At 49.1% G+C, this 22,505-nt stretch overlaps 1 protein-coding gene across 3 annotated transcripts in view; it reads left to right on the top strand.

Moving 5' to 3' along the window:
- LOC123764256 (D-beta-hydroxybutyrate dehydrogenase, mitochondrial) overlaps window positions 1–22,505 on the top strand; it is a 65,120-nt gene that overhangs the window by 5,232 nt on the left and 37,383 nt on the right. For 2 of the 3 annotated variants that reach the window (XM_045751801.2, XM_045751800.2), the window contains exons 1-5: window positions 10,679–10,974; window positions 13,206–13,386; window positions 15,960–16,043; window positions 16,896–17,058; window positions 18,190–18,345. In XM_045751801.2, coding sequence (XP_045607757.1) covers window positions 13,222–13,386; window positions 15,960–16,043; window positions 16,896–17,058; window positions 18,190–18,345 — 568 coding nt within the window. In that variant the 5' untranslated portion in view covers window positions 10,679–10,974; window positions 13,206–13,221. Of the gene's footprint in view, window positions 1–10,678; window positions 10,975–13,205; window positions 13,387–15,959; window positions 16,044–16,895; window positions 17,059–18,189; window positions 18,346–22,505 lie in introns of those variants that run through there. The other variant, XM_069315759.1, reaches the window with a different exon arrangement.

Raw genomic sequence — 22,505 nt, 5'->3', positions numbered from 1 at the left:
GGATATTACCAAACGTTGAGTGATAAACATACACATTTCTTCCTTTACACATGCCGTATATTACCAGACGTACACACAAATACTTGTATGACTAGATACACAGACCATTTGCAATAGACATTAAGACAATTCAACAAAGTTACAATCTTGATGCAAAATTCTTATATCTCTACAGAATATCATCAATCTTTCCGTTTTGAAACATCCAGGCTAGTTGTTAAGGACCAGTCCTTATCTCAGTGCTTCTATATACATTAAACAATGGGCACTCAAGAACCTAATGAGTGAGGGTGTGAGACCCTAAGTCCTGCAAAACCAACCCGTCCTCGGACCTTCCAACGGTCGACCCCAAACACGCATTCATCAATTTTATCACCCGTCCTCCAAACAGACTCTTTGTTTGACAAAGACTACACAAAGTGTAGTGTAGTAGACTATTCTATTCCATGCACCCGCCAAACAACCCGTCCTCAGGCCAAGTTCATTCCATCCAGCGGTTGACCCCAAAGACGCATTCGTCAATTTTTACATGCTGTTCACTCAAAATGCAAATTTTCTCATATAAATTAATATTATAATATATTAGCATACTGTGCATATATATTGGCATAGGTTAGATTAGGTGCTTAGGTTCTGTTGGCGGTTATTTGTATTTGTAGTATGTGGGTGAAGCGTATATATATTGGGGGTGGGGGTTCCGCGCCGCTGGCCCTCACGGGGTTTGGGGCGCTCCGACGGAACCCCCAAAGTGATAAGCCAAGAATACCAAGAATTGGAATTACCGTAATTCAAACATGCAACTTTCAATTACAGATCTCTCTTCATTGTATTTGATCATTATAACAGCTATCCATTAATTTTATTCTGTATATTAATTTAGGGTTATTCACTAATCATTATTAGTCACCAATTATTTAAGGATTATCAATTATTTAATCATTAATGATGACTATTATTATTAATTAATTATTTGTATTTAAATAATTAATTATTATTATTATAAAATAAAATAAGTCCCCCACTCTGTGAGCGTTTTCTTCCAACCGCAGAAATATAGCGTTGTGGTTCGAACAAAATTCGCCAGTGAAGCACTTGTTCTGGAAGTGTTCGAACGTCATCAGTTGTGAGTCGCGTGTAAACCGGTTTTCACTCATAATTTTGTATTTTGTTTTTTGTATAAACAGCGGGGGGGGGGGGGGGGGGGGGTTGGCTTTGGTTTATGAGGACGGGCTACGCAAAACTCACAACTGCAGATCTAATTGAAACGAGGGTTAGGTTGTCAGCTTCTTGGGTGGGAAATGGGGTGTAAGTTGGGTGTAAGAATGGGGTGTAAGCAGACGAGGAGTCACAATAACGTGACTGAAATATATTGACTAGACCACGCATTAGAAAGTGAAGGAACGACGACATTTCGGTCCGTCTTGGACCATTCTCAAGTCGATTGTGAGAATGGTCCAGGACGGACCGAAACGTCGTCGTCTCCTCATCTTCTGGTGTGTGGTGTGGTCATCATATCTTCAGCCACGTTATTGTGACTCATCGTTTGCGTGAGAGAGGGGGGGGTCGCATCCTTGGAGGGGTCAGTAATTCGACCTTGTGGGGGGGGGGGGACACCTCGATATAAGCCTAACTTAATCGGAGCGTATGAATACGCTCTGGCTGTCTGTTCCCTGACACAACGAATTCATTATTAAGAGACATTGAAAACCCAATAGAAAAGACACTAGAGCGCCTCGTAAACAACTACCCAACACAACAAGTGCAGCCCTTGCCAGTGACGGACTAGCCACACCCACAGAAAGGAAGATCCAAACACACACTCAAGTACCGGCAGCATAAACATGACAACAGAACTGAGGCTGGGCCGCCGCTTAAGTAAATACTTGACACACCAAGCACCAGCCAGGCCGCATGTAATCATTGTCTTGCGTTAGGTGCTGTCGTCCTGCCTTAACCACTGCCACTAGAGGGCCTACAATGTTACGGGGTCATTCTCCACATGTGTTGAGGTAAATAAAGGCTTTGCCAGACATGTGGCTTTATTGATCACATAATCTCAGTTTATAGTTTACATAGTTTAATTGTAATACAGTTTACAACCTGCAATAAGACAAACCAAGTGTCTTAAGAGCCGAAGATCAACCCCCGCAAGCACAACAAGGTGAGTAGAAGTAGCCATAGAAGTCGACGGTCCAAGAAGCGCCAGTGTTGTGGAGCGACTTCTCCTTTGTCGTCACCTGCCACATATTTCCTTCTAATTTCGTTATGAAAAGAGATTATTTCAGAGTAAAAATAAGTTTCTTTCATGTTCTGCATTTAGCACCAACATTATAGTGAGTAAATATATATCAAATTTCTTTCATTACTTAGGTAATGCTAGGAGGCTTTATAATAATAATAATAATAATAATCTTTATTTAGGTAAGGTACATACATAAAGAGATTTACAAAGTTTGTTGGCTTTATAGATAGAGCTAGTACATACAATGCCTAAAGCCACTATTACGCAAAGCGTTTCGGGCAGGAAAAACATTAATGACTACAGCTTAAAACTAATGGGTAAAAAGAAAAGATGTGATGAGTACATATAAAAAATAGAGGTAAAAGAGGGGGGAACATTGTTGAAAAAGCAGCACAAATACAATTACAAATTATTACAGAAAATTACATTCAAACAGCGTTGATTTGAAAAACAATAAAACAAAAAATATACATGGGTTGACAACAGGGGGGTAAGGTGGGTTACATGGAATTTATTAGGTATAGCTTCGTTTTTAACTTAAACTGGTTGAGAGAGGTACAGTCTTTAACATGGTTGGGAAGGTCATTCCACATTCTGGGCCCCTTGATTTGTAGAGCATTTCTGGTTTGATTTAGTCGTACTCTAGGAATATCAAAACTGTATTTATTTCTGGTGTGGTGCTCATGGGTTCTGTTACAACCTTCTATGAAGCTTTTGAGATCAGGATTGGCATTATAGTTTAGCGTTTTATATATGTATAATACACATGAGAGAATGTGCAGTGACTTAATGTCTAACATATTCAGAGATTTGAGTAGGGGTACCGAGTGATGTCTGGGGCCAGAATTGGATATTGTCCTAATAGCAGCTTTGTGTTGAGTAATTAGAGGACGTAAGTGATTTTGGGTAGTAGAGCCCCAAGCACAAATACCATAGTTGAGATATGGATAGATAAGGGAGTAATAGAGAGTCACCAGGGCAGGGCGTGGTACATAATATCTGATCTTAGAAAGAATGCCCACAGTTTTTGAAACTTTTTTTGATGTTTAGAATGTGTCCCTGGAAATTCAGCTTGTGGTCAATGAGAATGCCAAGGAATTTGCCATCTAATTTGTTACAAATTTGGGTATTGTTTATTTTGAGATTTATTTGATTAGAGGATTTATTGCCAAACAGAATATAGAAAGTTTTGTCAATGTTAAGGGTGAGTTTGTTGGCAGTTAGCCACAGATGGACTTTATTAAGCTCAGTATTTACTGTGGCATTTAGAGCAAGGGGATCAGGACAGGAGTAAATGAAGGTTGTGTCATCAGCAAATAGAATTGGTTTGAGGTGTTGGGAGGCATTTGGAAGGTCATTAATGTAGATAAGAAAGAGGAGAGGGCCAAGTATGCTGCCCTGGGGAACACCAATGTTGATGGGTAGTGTGGGAGAAATTGTATTATTCACAGAAACACATTGGAGCCTGTCAGTAAGGTAGGATTTGAGGTATTGTAGGGAGTGTCCTCTGACACCATAATGATGTAATTTAAGAAGAAGGTTTTGGTGGTTGACAGTATCGAAAGCTTTACGCAGGTCCACAAATAACCCAACAGGGAACTCATTTTGATCAAGAGCTGTATGAATCGAGTTAAGCATACTAATAAGTGCATCGTTAGTGCTTTTTTTGGGCCTGAAGCCATATTGGCAAGGGCTAAGTATATTGAGTTTGGCTAGATATGAGTAAAGCTGCTTATAGATTAGTTTTTCAAAAATTTTTGACAAGTTTGGCAGGATTGATATAGGTCTGTAGTTGTTAACATCTGTGAGATCACCACATTTGTGGACAGGCGTTACTCTCGCTTTTTTTAGAATATCTGGAAAGGTTTGGAGTTCAAGTGACTTGTTGAAGAGCAAAGCAATAGCAGGGGCTAAAGATCTGGAGGCTTTTTTGTAGATTAAAGTTGGTATCTCCTCAAGGGCACCAGACTTTAGGTAGCTTTGAGTAATTCTACGGATCAACACTGAAAATGGTGCTGTCTCGCAAGACCCTAAATGTGTGTGGTACTATAACCAAACACTTCAGCATCTGACTGGACACTACCACACAGGCTAATGAAATGTCAGAGCAAAATGTTACCTTGGTTAATAGACCTCTGTCCGTCCCAGACACTGTTGAAGTCTCACTTAACGAGATCGTTTCCTAGGAATCAATTACGAGATAACAACATGAAAGTGAAAACTTTTAACACATACGAATTGGCTGCCGCCTGACCATTTGTTGAGACACTCACACCCCTCTAACTAGACGGTGATCCTTCCCTCGGGATCGTATACTCAGGCGATGAAAGGTGTAATCCTCCAACCCGTCCTCGACTAGAGTCCATTACATCCAGCGGTCGACCCCACGGACGCATTCATGAATTTGTACATGCTGTTCATTCAAAACGTGAGTTTTCTCAAATATAAATTAATATTATAATATATTAGCATATTGTGCATATATAGGCATAGGTTAGGTTAGGTGTTTAGGTTCTGTTGGCGGTTATTTGTATTTGTAATACGTGGGTGAAGCGTTGTGGTTCGAACAAAATTCGTCAGTGAAGCACTTGTTCCGGAAGTGTTCGAACGTCATCAGTTGTGAGTCAGCCCGTCCTCCAAACAAAGACCCAAAAGTGATTCCATGCACCCGCCAAACCCCCTGTTTATGAATGAAAAACGGTTTACACACGATTCACAACTGCTGACGTTCGAACATATCCGGAACAAGTGTTTCACTGACGAATTTTGTTCGAATCACAACGCTATAAATGCTTCACCCACGTACTGCAAATACAAATAATCGCCAACAGAACCTAAACACCTAACCTAACCTATGCCTATATATGCACAATATGCTAATATATTATAATATTAATTTATATTTGAGAAAACTCACGTTTTGAATGAACAGCATGTACAAATTCATGAATGCGTCCGTGGGGTCGACCGCTGGATGGAATGGTCTTGAGTCGAGGACGGGTTGATGAGTCGTGTGTAACAGCCCGTCCTCCAAAGACCCAAAATGATTTTATGAGAGCAAGAGGCAGCATGGGTAGAGTGCAGCCCGTCCTCCAAACAAAGACCCAAAAGTGATTCCATGCACCCGCCAAACCCCCTGTTTATGAATGAAAAGCGGTTTACACACGACTCACAACTGCTGACGTTCGAACATATCCGGAACAAGTGCTTCACTGACGAATTTTGTTCGAATCACAACGCTATAAATGCTTCACCCACGTACTACAAATACAAATAATCGCCAACAGAATCTAAATATCTGACCTAACCTATCCTATGCCTATATATGCACAATATGCCAATATATTATAATATTAATTTATACTTGAGAAAATTCCCGTATTGAATGAACAGCATGTTAAAATTTATGAATGCGTCTGTGGGGTCGACCGCTGGATGTAATGGACTTGAGTCGAGGACGGGTTGGTAGAGTGCGTATGAAAGGCAGGCAGCATGGGTAGAGTGGGTATGAGAGGCAGGCAGCATGGGTAGAGTGGGTATGAGAGGCAGGCAGCATGGGTAGAGTGGGTATGAGAGGCAGGCAGCATGGGTAGAGTGGGTATGAGAGGCAGGCAGCATGGGTAGAGTGGGTATGAGAGGCAGGCAGCATGGGTAGAGTGGGTATGAGAGGCAGGCAGCATGGGTAGAGTGGGTATGAGAGGCAGGCAGCATGGGTAGAGTGGGTATGAGAGGCAGGCAGCATGGGTAGAGAGGGTATGAGAGGCAGGCAGCATGGGTAGAGTGGGTATGAGAGGCAGGCAGCATGGGTAGAGTGGGTATGAGAGGCAGGCAGCATGGGTAGAGTGGGTATGAGAGGCAGGCAGCATGGGTAGAGTGGGTATGAGAGGCAGGCAGCATGGGTAGAGTGGGTATGAGAGGCAGGCAGCATGGGTAGAGTGGGTATGAGAGGCAGGCAGCATGGGTAGAGTGGGTATGAGAGGCAGGCAGCATGGGTAGAGTGGGTATGAGAGGCAGGCAGCATGGGTAGAGTGGGTATGAGAGGCAGGCAGCATGGGTAGAGTGGGTATGAGAGGCAGGCAGCATGGGTAGAGTGGGTATGAGAGGCAGGCAGCATGGGTAGAGTGGGTATGAGAGGCAGGCAGCATGGGTAGAGTGGGTATGAGAGGCAGGCAGCATGGGTAGAGTGGGTATGAGAGGCAGGCAGCATGGGTAGAGTGGGTATGAGAGGCAGGCAGCATGGGTAGAGTGGGTATGAGAGGCAGGCAGCATGGGTAGAGTGGGTATGAGAGGCAGGCAGCATGGGTAGAGTGGGTATGAGAGGCAGGCAGCATGGGTAGAGTGGGTATGAGAGGAAGGCAGCATGGGTAGAGTGGGTATGAGAGGAAGGCAGCATGGGTAGAGTGGGTATGAGAGGAAGGCAGCATGGGTAGAGTGGGTATGAGAGGAAGGCAGCATGGGTAGAGTGGGTATGAGAGGCAGGCAGCATGGGTAGAGTGGGTATGAGAGGAAGGCAGCATGGGTAGAGTGGGTATGAGAAGGAGGCAGCATGGGTAGAGTGGGTATGAGAGGCAGGCAGCATGGGTAGAGTGGGTATGAGAGGAAGGCAGCATGGGTAGAGTGGGTATGAGAAGGAGGCAGCATGGGTAGAGTGGGTATGAGAGGAAGGCAGCATGGGTAGAGTGGGTATGAGAGGCAGGCAGCATGGGTAGAGTGGGTATGAGAGGAAGGCAGCATGGGTAGAGTGGGTATGAGAAGGAGGCAGCATGGGTAGAGTGGGTATGAGAGGAAGGCAGCATGGGTAGAGTGGGTATGAGAAGAAGGCAGCATGGGTAGAGTAGGTATGAGAGGCAGCATGGGTATGAGAGAGGCAGGCAGCATGGGTAGAGTGGGTATGAGAGAGGCAGGCAGCATGGGTAGAGTGGGTATGAGAGGAAGGCAGCATGGGTAGAGTGGGTATGAGAAGGAGGCAGCATGGGTAGAGTGGGTATGAGAGGAAGGCAGCATGGGTAGAGTGGGTATGAGAAGAAGGCAGCATGGGTAGAGTAGGTATGAGAGGCAGCATGGGTATGAGAGAGGAAGGCAGCATGGGTAGAGTGGGTATGAGAAGGAGGCAGCATGGGTAGAGTGGGTATGAGAGGAAGGCAGCATGGGTAGAGTGGGTATGAGAAGAAGGCAGCATGGGTAGAGTAGGTATGAGAGGCAGCATGGGTATGAGAGAGGCAGGCAGCATGGGTAGAGTGGGTATGAGAGAGGCAGGCAGCATGGGTAGAGTGGGTATGAGAGGAACGCAGCATGGGTAGAGTGGGTATGAGAAGGAGGCAGCATGGGTAGAGTGGGTATGAGAGGAAGGCAGCATGGGTAGAGTGGGTATGAGAAGAAGGCAGCATGGGTAGAGTAGGTATGAGAGGCAGCATGGGTATGAGAGAGGCAGGCAGCATGGGTAGAGTGGGTATGAGAGAGGCAGGCAGCATGGGTAGAGTGGGTATGAGAGAGGCAGGCAGCATGGGTAGAGTGGGTATGAGAGAGGCAGGCAGCATGGGTAGAGTGGGTATGAGAGAGGCAGGCAGCATGGGTAGAGTGGGTATGAGAGAGGCAGGCAGCATGGGTAGAGTGGGTATGAGAGAGGCAGGCAGCATGGGTAGAGTGGGTATGAGAGAGGCAGGCAGCATGGGTATGAGAAAGAGAGGCAGCATGGGTATGAGAAAGAGAGGCAGCATGGGTAGAGTGGGTATGAGAGAGGCAGCATGGGTAGAGTGGGTATGAGAGAGAGAGGCAGCATGGGTAGAGAGGTAGAGGGTGGGTCTACCAAGAACTACTGGGTGACGTGCAGTAAGACTGACGCCGTCCTGACAACAGCCATCACACATAATTACAACAACGTGTAATTACTCACCAAGAGCGCCAGCCAGCAATAGCAGACACTTTACGTGTTCAATTATACATGTTATGGGTGATGAGTTATTGTTGTAGGTGACGCTGTCTCCTGGCAACCTTTCCTTGTTACCTCGACCCGCTGTACCAGCCCCCAGCCTGCCTCGCCTCCAGCACTGTACCAGCCCCCAGCCTGCCTCGCCTCCAGCACTGTACCAGCCCCCAGCCTGCCTCGCCTCCAGCACTGTACCAGCCCCCAGCCTGCCTCGCCTCCAGCACTGTACCAGCCCCCAGCCTGCCTCGCCTCCAGCACTGTACCAGCCCCCAGCCTGCCTCGCCTCCAGCACTGTACCAGCCCCCAGCCAGCCTCGCCTCCAGCACTGTACCAGCCCCCAGCCTGCCTCACCTCCAGCACTGTACCAGCCCCCAGCCTGCCTCGCCTCCAGCACTGTACCAGCCCCCAGCCTGCCTCGCCTCCAGCACTGTACCAGCCCCCAGCCAGCCTCGCCTCCAGCACTGTACCAGCCCCCAGCCTGCCTCACCTCCAGCACTGTACCAGCCCCCAGCCTGCCTCGCCTCCAGCACTGTACCAGCCCCCAGCCTGCCTCGCCTCCAGCACTGTACCAGCCCCCAGCCTGCCTCGCCTCCAGCACTGTACCAGCCCCCAGCCTGCCTCGCCTCCAGCACTGTACCAGCCCCCAGCCTGCCTCGCCTCCAGCACTGTACCAGCCCCCAGCCTGCCTCGCCTCCAGCACTGTACCAGCCCCCAGCCTGCCTCGCCTCCAGCACTGTACCAGCCCCCAGCCTGCCTCGCCTCCAGCACTGTACCAGCCCCCAGCCTGCCTCGCCTCCAGCACTGTACCAGCCCCCAGCCTGCCTCGCCTCCAGCACTGTACCAGCCCCCAGCCTGCCTCGCCTCCAGCACTGTACCAGCCCCCAGCCTGCCTCGCCTCCAGCACTGTACCAGCCCCCAGCCTGCCTCGCCTCCAGCACTGTACCAGCCCCCAGCCTGCCTCGCCTCCAGCACTGTACCAGCCCCCAGCCAGCCTCGCCTCCAGCACTGTACCAGCCCCCAGCCTGCCTCGCCTCCAGCACTGTACCAGCCCCCAGCCTGCCTCGCCTCCAGCACTGTACCAGCCCCCAGCCTGCCTCGCCTCCAGCACTGTACCAGCCCCCAGCCTGCCTCGCCTCCAGCACTGTACCAGCCCCCAGCCTGCCTCGCCTCCAGCACTGTACCAGCCCCCAGCCTGCCTCGCCTCCAGCACTGTACCAGCCCCCAGCCTGCCTCGCCTCCAGCACTGTACCAGCCCCCAGCCAGCCTCGCCTCCAGCACTGTACCAGCCCCCAGCCTGCCTCACCTCCAGCACTGTACCAGCCCCCAGCCTGCCTCGCCTCCAGCACTGTACCAGCCCCCAGCCTGCCTCGCCTCCAGCACTGTACCAGCCCCCAGCCTGCCTCACCTCCAGCACTGTACCAGCCCCCAGCCTGCCTCGCCTCCAGCACTGTACCAGCCCCCAGCCTGCCTCGCCTCCAGCACTGTACCAGCCCCCAGCCTGCCTCGCCTCCAGCACTGTACCAGCCCCCAGCCAGCCTCGCCTCCAGCACTGTACCAGCCCCCAGCCTGCCTCGCCTCCAGCACTGTACCAGCCCCCAGCCTGCCTCGCCTCCAGCACTGTACCAGCCTCGCCTCCAGCACTGTACCAGCCCCCAGCCTGCCTCGCCTCCAGCGCTGTACCAGCCCCCAGCCTGCCTCGCCTCCAGCACTGTACCAGCCCCCAGCCAGCCTCGCCTCCAGCACTGTACCAGCCCCCAGCCAGCCTCGCCTCCAGCACTGTACCAGCCCCCAGCCTGCCTCGCCTCCAGCGCTGTACCAGCCCCCAGCCTGCCTCGCCTCCAGCACTGTACCAGCCCCCAGCCAGCCTCGCCTCCAGCACTGTACCAGCCCCCAGCCAGCCTCGCCTCCAGCACTGTACCAGCCCCCAGCCAGCCTCGCCTCCAGCACTGTACCAGCCCCCAGCCTGCCTCGCCTCCAGCACTGTACCAGCCCCCAGCCAGCCTCGCCTCCAGCACTGTACCAGCCCCCAGCCTGCCTCGCCTCCAGCACTGTACCAGCCCCCAGCCTGCCTCGCCTCCAGCACTGTACCAGCCCCCAGCCAGCCTCGCCTCCAGCACTGTACCAGCCCCCAGCCTGCCTCACCTCCAGCACTGTACCAGCCCCCAGCCAGCCTCGCCTCCAGCACTGTACCAGCCCCCAGCCTGCCTCGCCTCCAGCACTGTACCAGCCCCCAGCCAGCCTCGCCTCCAGCACTGTACCAGCCCCCAGCCAGCCTCGCCTCCAGCACTGTACCAGCCCCCAGCCTGCCTCGCCTCCAGCACTGTACCAGCCCCCAGCCTGCCTCACCTCCATTCACCTAGTTGTGCTTGGGGGGGGGGGGTTGAGCTTCGACTCTGTCGTGTGTGTGAGAGTGAGTGAGTGAGTGAGTGAGTGAGTGAGTGAGTGAGTGAGTGAGTGAGTGAGTGAGTGAGTGAGTGAGTGAGTCAGTCAGTCTCAGTGAGTGCGCATGCGCATCGAGTGGGAGTGACTGAGTCAGGTCGAGTGGTATCATTGGTGATCGCGCGGTCATTGTGACGGGTTGTGGCGGTGGCGTTGCGCGTCCCCAGCGTGACGCGCAGTGACGCACACGCGGCCAGGGCACCACCACGCAGCCGTGTTGCTGCAGCAGCAGCAACACGCACACATGACGCAGTACAGCTGGGCGAGGGCACGCCTGACGCAGCTGGGCCCATAGGGGCGGCTAGAGCCTTGACGGTTCCCAGGGAGTGACGTCACCACACTTCTCCTTACGAACCTCACCCACATCGTAAGTCTTTCCCACGCCCTAGCAATTAATATTCTCCATTCAACCCTTAGTCACATCGTAAGTGTTTCTTAGTCTTTAATATTATGAAATAAAACACCCAGATTGATGAAGATGGTTGTTAAGGAGCCGTCAAAAGAGGCAATTAAACATAGCGGAGGTGAAAGTGTTATTTGGGACGAAATCTTCTGAAATGCAAATAGTTTTTTGTTAAACCTTAATGACAATAAATGTCAATTGCAATACAAAAATAGTAGAATATAGAATTACGTCTGTAATGTTAACCTGGAGAGTGAGAAGAGGAACGATAATTAGGCGGACCGTTAACACTGTGAGGTGACGAGCGGGAACAGCAGCGGTGTGTTGTGTGGCCCACCACTACCTTCCAGTACCCTGTGAGGCCCACCACTGACCTTCCAGTACTGTGAGGCCCACCACTGACCTTCCAGTACCCTGTGAGGCCCACCACTGACCTTCCAGTACTGTGTGGCCCACCACTGACCTTCCAGTACCCTGTGAGGCCCACCACTGACCTTCCAGTACCCTGTGAGGCCCACCACTGACCTTCCAGTACCCTGTGTGGCCCACCACTGACCTTCCAGTACCCTGTGAGGCCCACTACTGACCTTCCAGTACCCTGTGAGGCCCACCACTGACCTTCCAGTACTGTGTGGCCCACCACTGACCTTCCAGTACCCTGTGTGGCCCACCACTGACCTTCCAGTACTGTGTGGCCCACCACTGACCTTCCAGTACCCTGTGAGGCCCACCACTGACCTTCCAGTACTGTGTGGCCCACCACTGACCTTCCAGTACCCTGTGTGGCCCACCACTGACCTTCCAGTACCCTGTGAGGCCCACCACTGACCTTCCAGTACCCTGTGTGGCCCACCACTGACCTTCCAGTACCCTGTGAGGCCCACCACTGACCTTCCAGTACCCTGTGAGGCCCACCACTGACCTTCCAGTACCCTGTGAGGCCCACCACTGACCTTCCAGTACTGTGTGGCCCACCACTGACCTTCCAGTACCCTGTGAGGCCCACCACTGACCTTCCAGTACTGTGTGGCCCACCACTGACCTTCCAGTACCCTGTGAGGCCCACCACTGACCTTCCAGTACCCTGTGAGGCTCACCACTGACCTTCCAGTACCCTGTGAGGCCCACCACTGACCTTCCAGTACTCTGTGAGGCCCACCACTGACCTTCCAGTACCCTGTGAGGCCCACCACTGACCTTCCAGTACCCTGTGAGGCCCACCACTGACCTTCCAGTACCCTGTGTGGCCCACCACTGACCTTCCAGTACCCTGTGAGGCCCACCACTGACCTTCCAGTACCCTGTGAGGCCCACCACTGACCTTCAGGGCCGCATACTCCAGGATTGGTCTTACATATGTGGTATACAAGGTTCTGAAGGATTCCTTACCCAGGTTCCTGAAGGCAGTTCTGATGTTAGCCAGCCTCGCATATGCCGCTGATGTTATTCTCTTTATGTGGGCTTCAGGAGACAGGTTTGGTGTAATATAAACTCCTAGGTCTTTCTTTGTCCGTTTTATGAAGGACTTCATCTCCCATTCGGTATCCTGTGTCTGGCCTCCTGTTTCCATCGCTTAGTTTCATTACCTTACATTTACTCTGGTTGGAGTTTAGTAGCCATTTGTTGGCCAATTCCTTCAGTTTGTCTAGGTTATCTTGTAGCCTCATACTATACTCCTCTGTCTTAATCGTCATAATCTTTGCATCATCAACAAACAATGAGAGGAACGATTTTATACCCTCTTGGGGGGGGGGGGGGGGCTCTGGGAGATCATTTACATATATCAGAAACAGTATAGGTCCGATGACTGAACCCTGCGGGACTCCACTGGTGACGCCTCGCCAATCTGAGGCCTCACCCCCCGTAATGACTCGCTGTCTTCTGTTGCATTTTGTATATGTGGTACCAAAACTAACTCGTTTATTTCACCTAATCTAAATAAGCCAATCGTTCCTCAGTGCTGCCTAATTCAAGTAAAATTCGGCCGAGATTTAATAATAACTTATAAGAACACCAAAACTCACATGTGTGATATGTGTGAAAATATACTACCTTGAGGGGCATATAGAATGCATGCAGGATTAGGCTGCTTTCGACATGGACTAAGAATATTGTCCGTGTCGAACACAAATAAATTCTAAAGTACTTGTGTGATACTTGAATTAAAAGTCTAACGATGGAGTGTTTGATTATAGAGACGGAGGATCAGCGATGCCGTGGAGCTGTGACAGGACGCTGGAGGTGGTGTTCTGGGGGGCGGTGAGCGCCCTCCTGGCGGGCCTCCTCCACGCCCTGGGCCTCCTCTCCTGCTGGGTGGCCTTCCCGCCCGCCTGGGCCCTCTCTGCCGGCGCCGCCATAGCTCTCTCCAACATTACGGTAAGTTACTTTATACTGCATGCTACCTTGCTATTTTCTCAAACGTAGCGGGTATCTGCAGTACAGTTTATAGGTATGTGAAGTGACAGTGATTTCTCTCTGTACTCCAGAGACTGTACGTTTGTACTCCGTACCCCTCCAGAATGTACCTCCAGGTACAATCCACCACATTAGATGTTTCTGCCAGAAACGCTGTGAGTGTTGGTGCTTTGCAAGACTGTTACGCTCAGACTCCAGTGTGTATCTACTCTCTTACCAGATGCACGTTCTTGTATATAAATAAATAAATAAAATGAATATGAAATGAAGCAATGACTGAGGTTACAGGACAGATTTAGAGCGTATTTTTTAATATATTTTTATTAATAAGATTTTAATAAGTTAATTTGCATTCATATAGGATGGCCTATGAAGGAATTACAGCCTTTCTAATATATATAATCCCCCTTTATTAGTGTACCGAAGGTAACTGGGTAACTCAAAAATACTCTTAAATACAATTATGTTTAGCGTTTGGTTGCGACTATTGTGATGGGATGAGCGTGTAACGTGTGCAACCACACACATCGCTAGACGCAGGGTATCGACCCTGGTGATGCTCTCCCCTTAGTTATTGTCATCTTGTTAAAGAAGAATTTTCATTTCAATCTTATCAACAAGCAGAGCACACGTTCACTGGGATTCAAGGCGGTATTAGACTTGGCCACATCAACTAACATTCCACGTGTTGGTTCAGTAAACTCCTTGGTTGGTTAAGCGTCATGTTAGGGTTATTGTCCACCTGCAAAGTGAAGCGCCATCCAGTGAGTTCTGTTGCATTTGGATTCTGCTGCCGCCATCAGCAGTATCATCAGTAAATACAAATAAGGCAGTTGTGGTGGCAGCTGTACATGGCTCAGTTCTTGTGCTGCCTTCACTATGCTGCACACGTGACGTGGTAAGCTTTATATGATAGTGTTTATTTAGGGAAAAGTCCATCTGGTCACCACTTGGTCCGGGAGACATCTCCCGTCACGCAGGGTGCAGTCGCGCCTCCACAGATCTCCAGTATCAGCTCTTGATACTGGTAATGGCTCAAAAGGGCCACCACTTACGGGCTATTCATGCCCGTGCCACCTTTTCGGTGGCTTAATCTTCATCAATCAATCAATCTAGGGAAAAGTAGTACGGGAGACATCTCCCGTCACGCAGGGTGCAGTCGTACCTCCACAGATCTCCAGTATCATCTATTGATACTGGAAATGGCTCAAAAGGGCCGCCACTTATGGGCTATTCATGCCCAAGCCACCTTTTGGGTGGCTTAATCTTCTCTCTCTCTAGGGAAAAGTACATATATACAAAATGAGTAACAAGCAGAATGTTCAATGTCTAGACAGAGCGAGTATATAGTGCGCGTAAAGCCGCTAATACGCACAACTTTTCAAGCAAGATGTGGAAAAGTAAACTTAAAACTAATTGAGTTCAAAAGCAAAAATTGAACTGGAGTAGAAACAAATAAAAAGAATGACAATAATTACATATCGATTACATGAATTACTATAATAATAATTATAATGAGCAGGTCCATCATTCTCCACACTCTCCTCTTTACATTGCTGCTTCAGCAATTTTTGCCTCTTCTATCGATAACACTTGGTTCTAAAGCTCTGTACGTGGTTCTAAAGCTCTGTACTTGGTTCTAAAGCTCTGTACTTGGTTCTAAAGCTCTGTACTTGGTTCTAAAGCTCTGTACTTGGTTCTAAAGCTCTGTACTTGGTTCTAAAGCTCTGCACTTTGTTCTAAAGTTCTGCACGTGGTTCTAAAGCAAGCAGGAAATGCCAGGCACTCCTCCCAGTACCACCTCCAGACGATCACAGGTCTTGTCGGTCTCTGGCTCCTGGTGTTCTCTTCCATCAGCGAAGCTCTGCCCCCAGATACTCCCATAAGAGATGACAAGCCTTCCTCGTCCTCTGGAATAGAAACTTTGGCCGACTAATATCTAACAGAGGCAAATTCGCCTTCCAGTCTAGAGAGCTCTCGCGCACACTTCTGCTCAGTTCCGTCACATGGGAAGCTCTCTCAGAGCTGATGGCGCCTGCCGTCCTGCAACGTCACACCCTCCGCGCCACACGATTGGTCAACAACGCCACACCCCCAGATACTGACCAATCAGCAGACGGCTGGCGCAGCTCCCACAATGCACCGTAGCCCCGCCCCATTGGGTGGCAAAACACTCCTCTGAGGATCCCCTCTAAAAGCCTAAAGCCATTTTCCAACCAAACAAAAATCGTATTTGTCGTCAACTGACATCTCTGTTTTCTCTTTAAATGTACAAAATCACTTCACCATTCTTCGAGGTATACTCAGTCAGAGAGTTTTGACTCTTTTTAAGCGAGATATAGGGTAAAATAGAATATTTTCTGGAATATTTTCAGGACTAAAGTACACTTGCTGGTTAGTCCGTCAGCTAGTGTGGTGGCCTTAATAACCCTCCCGCAGTGACGGGTCCGAAATATCTCCATATTTCTTACTTTCAACACTTGTATGTTGGGATAATTGACAGTAATGTGATGAATGTACTGTTTCCTCGGCAGGTGTCTCCCTCAGGGAAGGCTGTGGTGGTGACGGGGTGCGACTCGGGATTCGGTCATTCCTTTGCCCTCATCCTCGACAAACTGGTAAGTCTTTGCCTCGGGTCTTGGCCTTTGGGTCTTCATAGTCATCTTATTGACAATGAATTAATATTAGAAACTTTAATCGTAACAGGTTACACAATTCGTCACAATAATTGTTGTAAACAGACGTCGAGCATCATAAATTAAACTTTCATTTCTATGGAATCGAATAATACGTACTTAAGAACATTGCCGGTACTTAAGCGGTGACCCCGGGTCACGACCCAGGACTCTGTACCCCGCGTCACGACCCAGGACTCTGTATCCCGCTTCACGACCCAGGACTCTGTACCCCGCGTCACGACCCAGGACTCTGTACCCCGCGTCACGACCCAGGACTCTGTACCCCGCGTCACGACCCAGGACTCTGTACCCCGCGTCACGACCCAGGACTCTGTACCCCGCGTCACGACCCAGGACTCTGTATCCCGCTTCACGACCCTGTACCCTGTTTAATCCTCTGTCCTTGTGAAGCATTGACCAGACCACACACTAGAAGGTGAAGGGACGACGACGTTTCGGTCCGTCCTGGACCATTCTCAAGTAGATTGTGAGAATGGTCCAGGACGGACCGAAACGTCGTCGTCCCTTCACCTTCTAGTGTGTGGTCTGGTCAACATTCTTCAGCCACGTTATTGTGACTCATCGCCTGCATCCATTGGTATACATGAAGCATACAGTGTGGCACGGAGGAGCACTGTGAGGCCTCGCCATGATGCTCCCTACACACCTGACACCGACCATCGCAGCAGGTAAAAAACATTTAAGAGTAACAATATATCAAGGTCGCCAGTGCAGCCTCGCCCGAGAGGTGGCGTTACCGATGCTCAACTGTGATCCACCTTCCTCCTGCAGGGGTTCCGGGTGTTTGCTGGCTGCCTGCAGGCTGACGGTGAGGGCGCCGAGCACCTCCGGCAGGAGGGGTCCAGCCGCCTCCACGTCCTGCAGATGGACGTCACCAGCCAGGACCAGCTGGACAAGGCTGCCCAGGAGGTCAGGCGCCTCCTGCCTCACGGAGGTGAGAAGCTTGGAATAATTTGTATTGGTGGAAGAATTTTTATATGACGGTGCGTTTACCTTTTGTTTATCCGAACCCAGGGAGTTATGGCAGCAATAGGCTAATTATATTACCACATATGATTTACTGAATGATAACTGCCACATATATTAACACGCCCTACACATTAAGGTAGGGCGTGAAAAGGTACAAATGCAAAACCTATGTATACGATTACAGCCACCTTCATCCTCTGATCACCACCACTCCGAGGTGGTGATCAGGACCCTTCCAGAACGCAGCGGATCTCATCGAAACTTAAAATACTGAACAATTTGGAGGATTCTGATCTAGACCACTTTCTTAAAAGGTCAAATGTAACACAAACAAGAAGCAACGGTTTCAAGTTCAACAAGCCACAATGTAGGACAGAAAACAGATGCTTTTTCATCCACAGGGATATAAACCGATGGAACCGCCTACCCATTGAGCCGTAAATGCCATAACACTGCTGCAATGTAGGAGTCAGTTCGAAAAATTCCTCAAGACTCAAATGATATTAGCTGATGAAGAGCACAGGCATAATCACAAGTGCTAATCATCCTAATGTTACAATAGGTAATGTTACATTACCTCATTAATTCATTGATACAGAACTGAGGAAGCTACCAATGGCCATGACTAAGTGGGCACATTACAGAGGTGTTCAGCAGGCTGCTCGCACCAAGTGGACGTCAATGTTCCTCGTACAGGGAGAGAATAATGAACAAATCATCACTAAGAACACTATACTATATTATATAATGCAACCTTCTCCATAATTATAAATGTAATATTTAATTAACCCAATCTATAATAGTATACAATGTAACATTCTTAACATTATGTGAAACATAGAGCAGCGTTATTCCCAGAATTACTGTACTTCTTTAATACAAGACAAAGGAATATATTATGCGTACATTGAGATCTTTAACATTGTACAATACCAAGCACAATTACAGGACCAATGTTAATAACTCTTATGTAGCCTGGCAGTGAATTCACATTTATCCAAGCAGTTATGTTTACTAGTGACTGATAACATGTATGGTTATGGGTAGAGACTGAGGGAGATATGTCTGATCTCTGTCACCTCTGTCACCCCTCCAGAGGTGTTGTGGGGCCTGGTGAACAACGCCGGGGTCTCCGCCTTCGGGGAGGTCGAGTGGGTCCCCATCACCGTCTACAAGCGCACGGCCGAGGTTAATGTCTTCGGCCTTATCGCCGTCACCAAGACCTTCTTGCCCTTCATCCGACGGGCAAAGGGTGAGGTGTATTTTACTATTTGTGCCTGCAGGATCGAGCTGTTAGCTCTTGGACCCCGACTCTGACCGTCAGTTGTCTAATGTACTGGCTCTCGACACACACACACACACATACACACATACATACACACACAGACACACACACACATCATCCCCTGTAAAATACTGGAAAGAATAATTAGGCTGCGACTGGTTGCACACCTGGAGAACATTAGGTTTGTGAACAAACATCAACATGGGTTCTGGACAGGGAAATCGTGCCTAACAAACCTTCTGGAATTCTATGATAAAATAACGAGGATAAGACAGGACAGAGATGGTTGGGCAGACTGCATATTTCTGGACTGCCAAAAAGCCTTTGATACAGTACCGCACATGAGACTGCTGTTCAAGCTCGAGAGGCAGGCGGGGGTGGGGGGAAAGGTCCTAGAATGGATAAGGAACTACCTAACAGGAAGGAGCCAAAGAGTTACGGTAAGGGGCGAGAAGTCGGACTGGCGAACAGTAACAAGTGGAGTACCACAAGGATCGGTGCTGGGACCAATTCTATTTCTTGTATATGTTAACGACATGTTTACAGGCGTAGAGTCCTACATGTCGATGTTTGCGGATGATGCAAAGTTGATGAGAAGAGTTGTGACAGATGAGGATTGCAGGATCCTCCAAGAGGACCTGAACAGATTGCAGAGATGGTCAGAGAAATGGCTACTAGAATTCAACACGAGCAAATGTAAAGTTATGGAAATGGGACTAGGAGATAGGAGACCAAAGGGACAGTACACAATGAAGGGGAACAGCCTACCTGTAACGACGCGTGAAAGAGACCTGGGGGTGGACGTAACACCTAATCTATCTCCTGAGGCACATATTAATAGGATAACGACAGCAGCGTACTCTACACTGGCAAAAGTTAGAACATCATTCAGAAACCTAAGTAAGGAGGCATTTAGGGCACTTTACACTGCCTACGTAAGGCCAGTCTTAGAGTATGCCGCCTCATCATGGAGTCCCCATCTGAAGAAGCATATAATGAAACTGGAAAAGGTTCAGAGGTTTGCAACGAGACTCGTCCCAGAGCTACGAGGGATGGGGTATGAAGAGCGCCTGAGGGAACTGTGCCTTACGACACTAGAAAGAAGAAGGGAGAGGGGGGACATGATAGGAACGTATAAGATACTCAGAGGAATTGACAGAGTGGACATAGACGAAATGTTCACACGGAATAGTAACAGAACGAGAGGACATGGATGGAAGCTTGAAACTCAGATGAGTCACAGAGATGTTAGGAAGTTTTCTTTTAGCGTGAGAGTAGTGGGGAAATGGAATGCACTTCAGGAACAGGTTGTGGAAGCAAATACTATTCATAATTTTAAAACCAGGTATGATAGGGAAATAGGACAGGAGTCATTGCTGTAAACAACCGATGCTCGAAAGGCGGGATCCAAGAGTCAATGCTCGATCCTGCAGACACAACTAGGTGAGTACAACTAGGTGAGTACACACAGACACACACACACACACACACACACACACACACACACACACACACACACACACACACACACACACATACACACACACACACACACACATACACACACACACACATACACATACACACACACACAGATTGGAGTCCATATCTAGTCAAGGATACGACTAAAATGGAAAAGGTTCAAAGGTTTGCCACCAGACTAGTACCCGAGCTGAGAGGTATGAGCTACGAGGAGAGACTACGGGAATTAAACCTCACTTCGTTGGAAGACAGACGAGTTAGGGGGGACATGATCACCACATTCAAGATTCTCAATTAGGGAATCGACAGGGTTGATAAAGACAGGCTGTTTAACACAAGGGGCACACGCACTAGGGGACACAGGTGGAAACTGAGTGCCCAAATGAGCCACATAGATATTAGAAAGAACTTTTTTAGTGTCAGAGTGGTTGACAAATGGAATAGATTAGGAAGTGATGTGGTGGAGGCTGACTCCATACACAGTTTCAAGTGTAGATATGATAGAGCCCAATAGGCTCAGGAACCTGTACACCTGTTGATTGACGGTTGAGAGGCGGGACCAACGAGCCAGAGCTCAACCCCGCAAGCACAACTAGGTGAGTACAACTAGGTGAGTACACACACACCCCAGGAAGTAGCTCCGCAACAGCTGACTAACTCCCAGGTACCTATTTACTGCTAGGTAACAGGGGCATTCAGGGTGAAAGAAACTTTGCCCATTTGTTTCCGCCTGGTCCGGGAATGAAACCCGGGCCACCGAATTACGAGTACTGCGCGCTGTCCACTCAGCTACCAGACCCCAAATGTGTATTCACCTAGTTGTACTTGCGGGGGTTGAGCTTTGCTCTTTCGGCCCGCCTCTCAACTGTCAATCAACTGTTTCTAACTACTACTACTATTTTTTCACATCACACACACACACCAGGAAGCAGACCGTGACAGCTGACAGCAGTAAATAGGTACTCCCAGGTACCTATTTACTGATAGGTAACAGGGTCATAGGGTGAAAGAAATTCTGCCCAATGTTTCTCGCCGGCGCCCGAGATCGAACCCGGGACCACAGGATCACATGTCCAGCGTGTTGTCCGCTCGGCCGGCCGGTGTGTGTGTGTACTTACCTAGTTGTGCTTGCGGGGGTTGAGCTTTGGCTCTTTGGTCCCGCCTCTCAACTGTCAATCAACTGGTGTACAGGTTCCTGAGCCTACTGGGCTCTATCATATCTACATTTAAAACTGTGTATGGAGTCAGCCTCCACCACATCACTGCCTAATGCATTCCATCCGTTAACTACTCTGACACTGAAAAAGTTCCTTCTAACGTCTCTGTGGCTCATGTGGGTACTCAGTTTCCACCTGTGTCCCCTTGTTCGCGTCCCACCAGTGTTGAATAGTTTATCCTTGTTTACCCGGTCGATTCCCCTGAGGATTTTGTAGGTTGTGATCATGTCTCCCCTTACTCTTCTGTCTTCCAATGTCGTAAGGTGCATTTCCCGCAGCCTTTCCTCGTAACTCATGCCTCTTAGTTCTGGGACTAGTCTAGTGGCATACCTTTGGACTCTTTCCAGCTTCGTCTTGTGCTTGACAAGATACGGGCTCCATGCTGGGGCTGCATACTCCAGGGTTGGTCTTACATATGTGGTGTACAAGATTCTGAATGATTCCTTACACAGGTTCCTGAACGCTGTTCTGATGTTAGCCAGCCTCGCATATGCCGCAGACGTTATTCTTTTTATGTGGGCTTCAGGAGAGAGGTTCGGTGTGATATCAACTCCTAGATCTTTCTCTCTGTCCGTTTCATTAAGTACTTCATCTCCTATTCTGAATCCTGTGTCTGGCCTCCTGTTTCCACTGCCTAGTTTCATTACTTGGCATTTACTCGGGTTGAACTTCAACAGCCATTTGTTGGACCATTCACTCAGTCTGTCTAGGTCATCTTGTAGCCTCCTACTATCGTCCTCAGTTTCAATCCTCCTCATAATTTTTGCATCATCAGCATACATTGAGAGGAACGATTCTATACCCTCTGGGAGATCATTTACATATATTAGAAACAGTATAAGTCCAAGGACTGACCCCAGCGGGACTCCACTTGTAACGTCTCGCCAATCTGAGGCCTCACCCCTCACACTGACTCGTTGTCTCATGTGTGTGTGTGTGTGTGTGTGTGTGTGTGTGTGTGTGTGTGTGTGTGTGTATGTGTAATTACCTAAGTGTAATTACCTAAGTGTAGTTACAGGATGAGAGCTACGCTCGTGGTGTCCCGTCTTTTGGTGGCCAAAAATCGCGCGATTTTCGCCTCTAGCGGCCAGAAGCTATGCGATTTTTGCAGCTTGCGGGCAAAAATAGAGCGATTTTCGCTGCTACCGGCCAAAAACCGCGCGATTTTTGCCGCTAGCGCCCAAAAACCATGCGATTTTCGCAGCTGGCGGGCAAAAATCGCGATTTTCGCCGCTACCGGCCAAAAATAGCGCGATTTTCGCGGCTACCGGCCAGAAACTGCGATTTTTGCAGCTAGCGGGTAAAAATCGCGCGAATTTTGCCGCTACCTGCCAAAAACCGCGCGATTTTCGCCGCTAGCGGCCAAAAACCATGCGATTTTCGCAGCTGGCGGGCAAAAATCGCGATTTTCGCCGCAACCGGCCAAAA

The sequence above is a fragment of the Procambarus clarkii genome, chromosome 82 (assembly GCF_040958095.1).
Source record: "Procambarus clarkii isolate CNS0578487 chromosome 82, FALCON_Pclarkii_2.0, whole genome shotgun sequence".
Taxonomy (NCBI): domain Eukaryota; kingdom Metazoa; phylum Arthropoda; class Malacostraca; order Decapoda; family Cambaridae; genus Procambarus; species Procambarus clarkii.
This window is presented reverse-complemented; position numbering and strand designations above follow the sequence as displayed.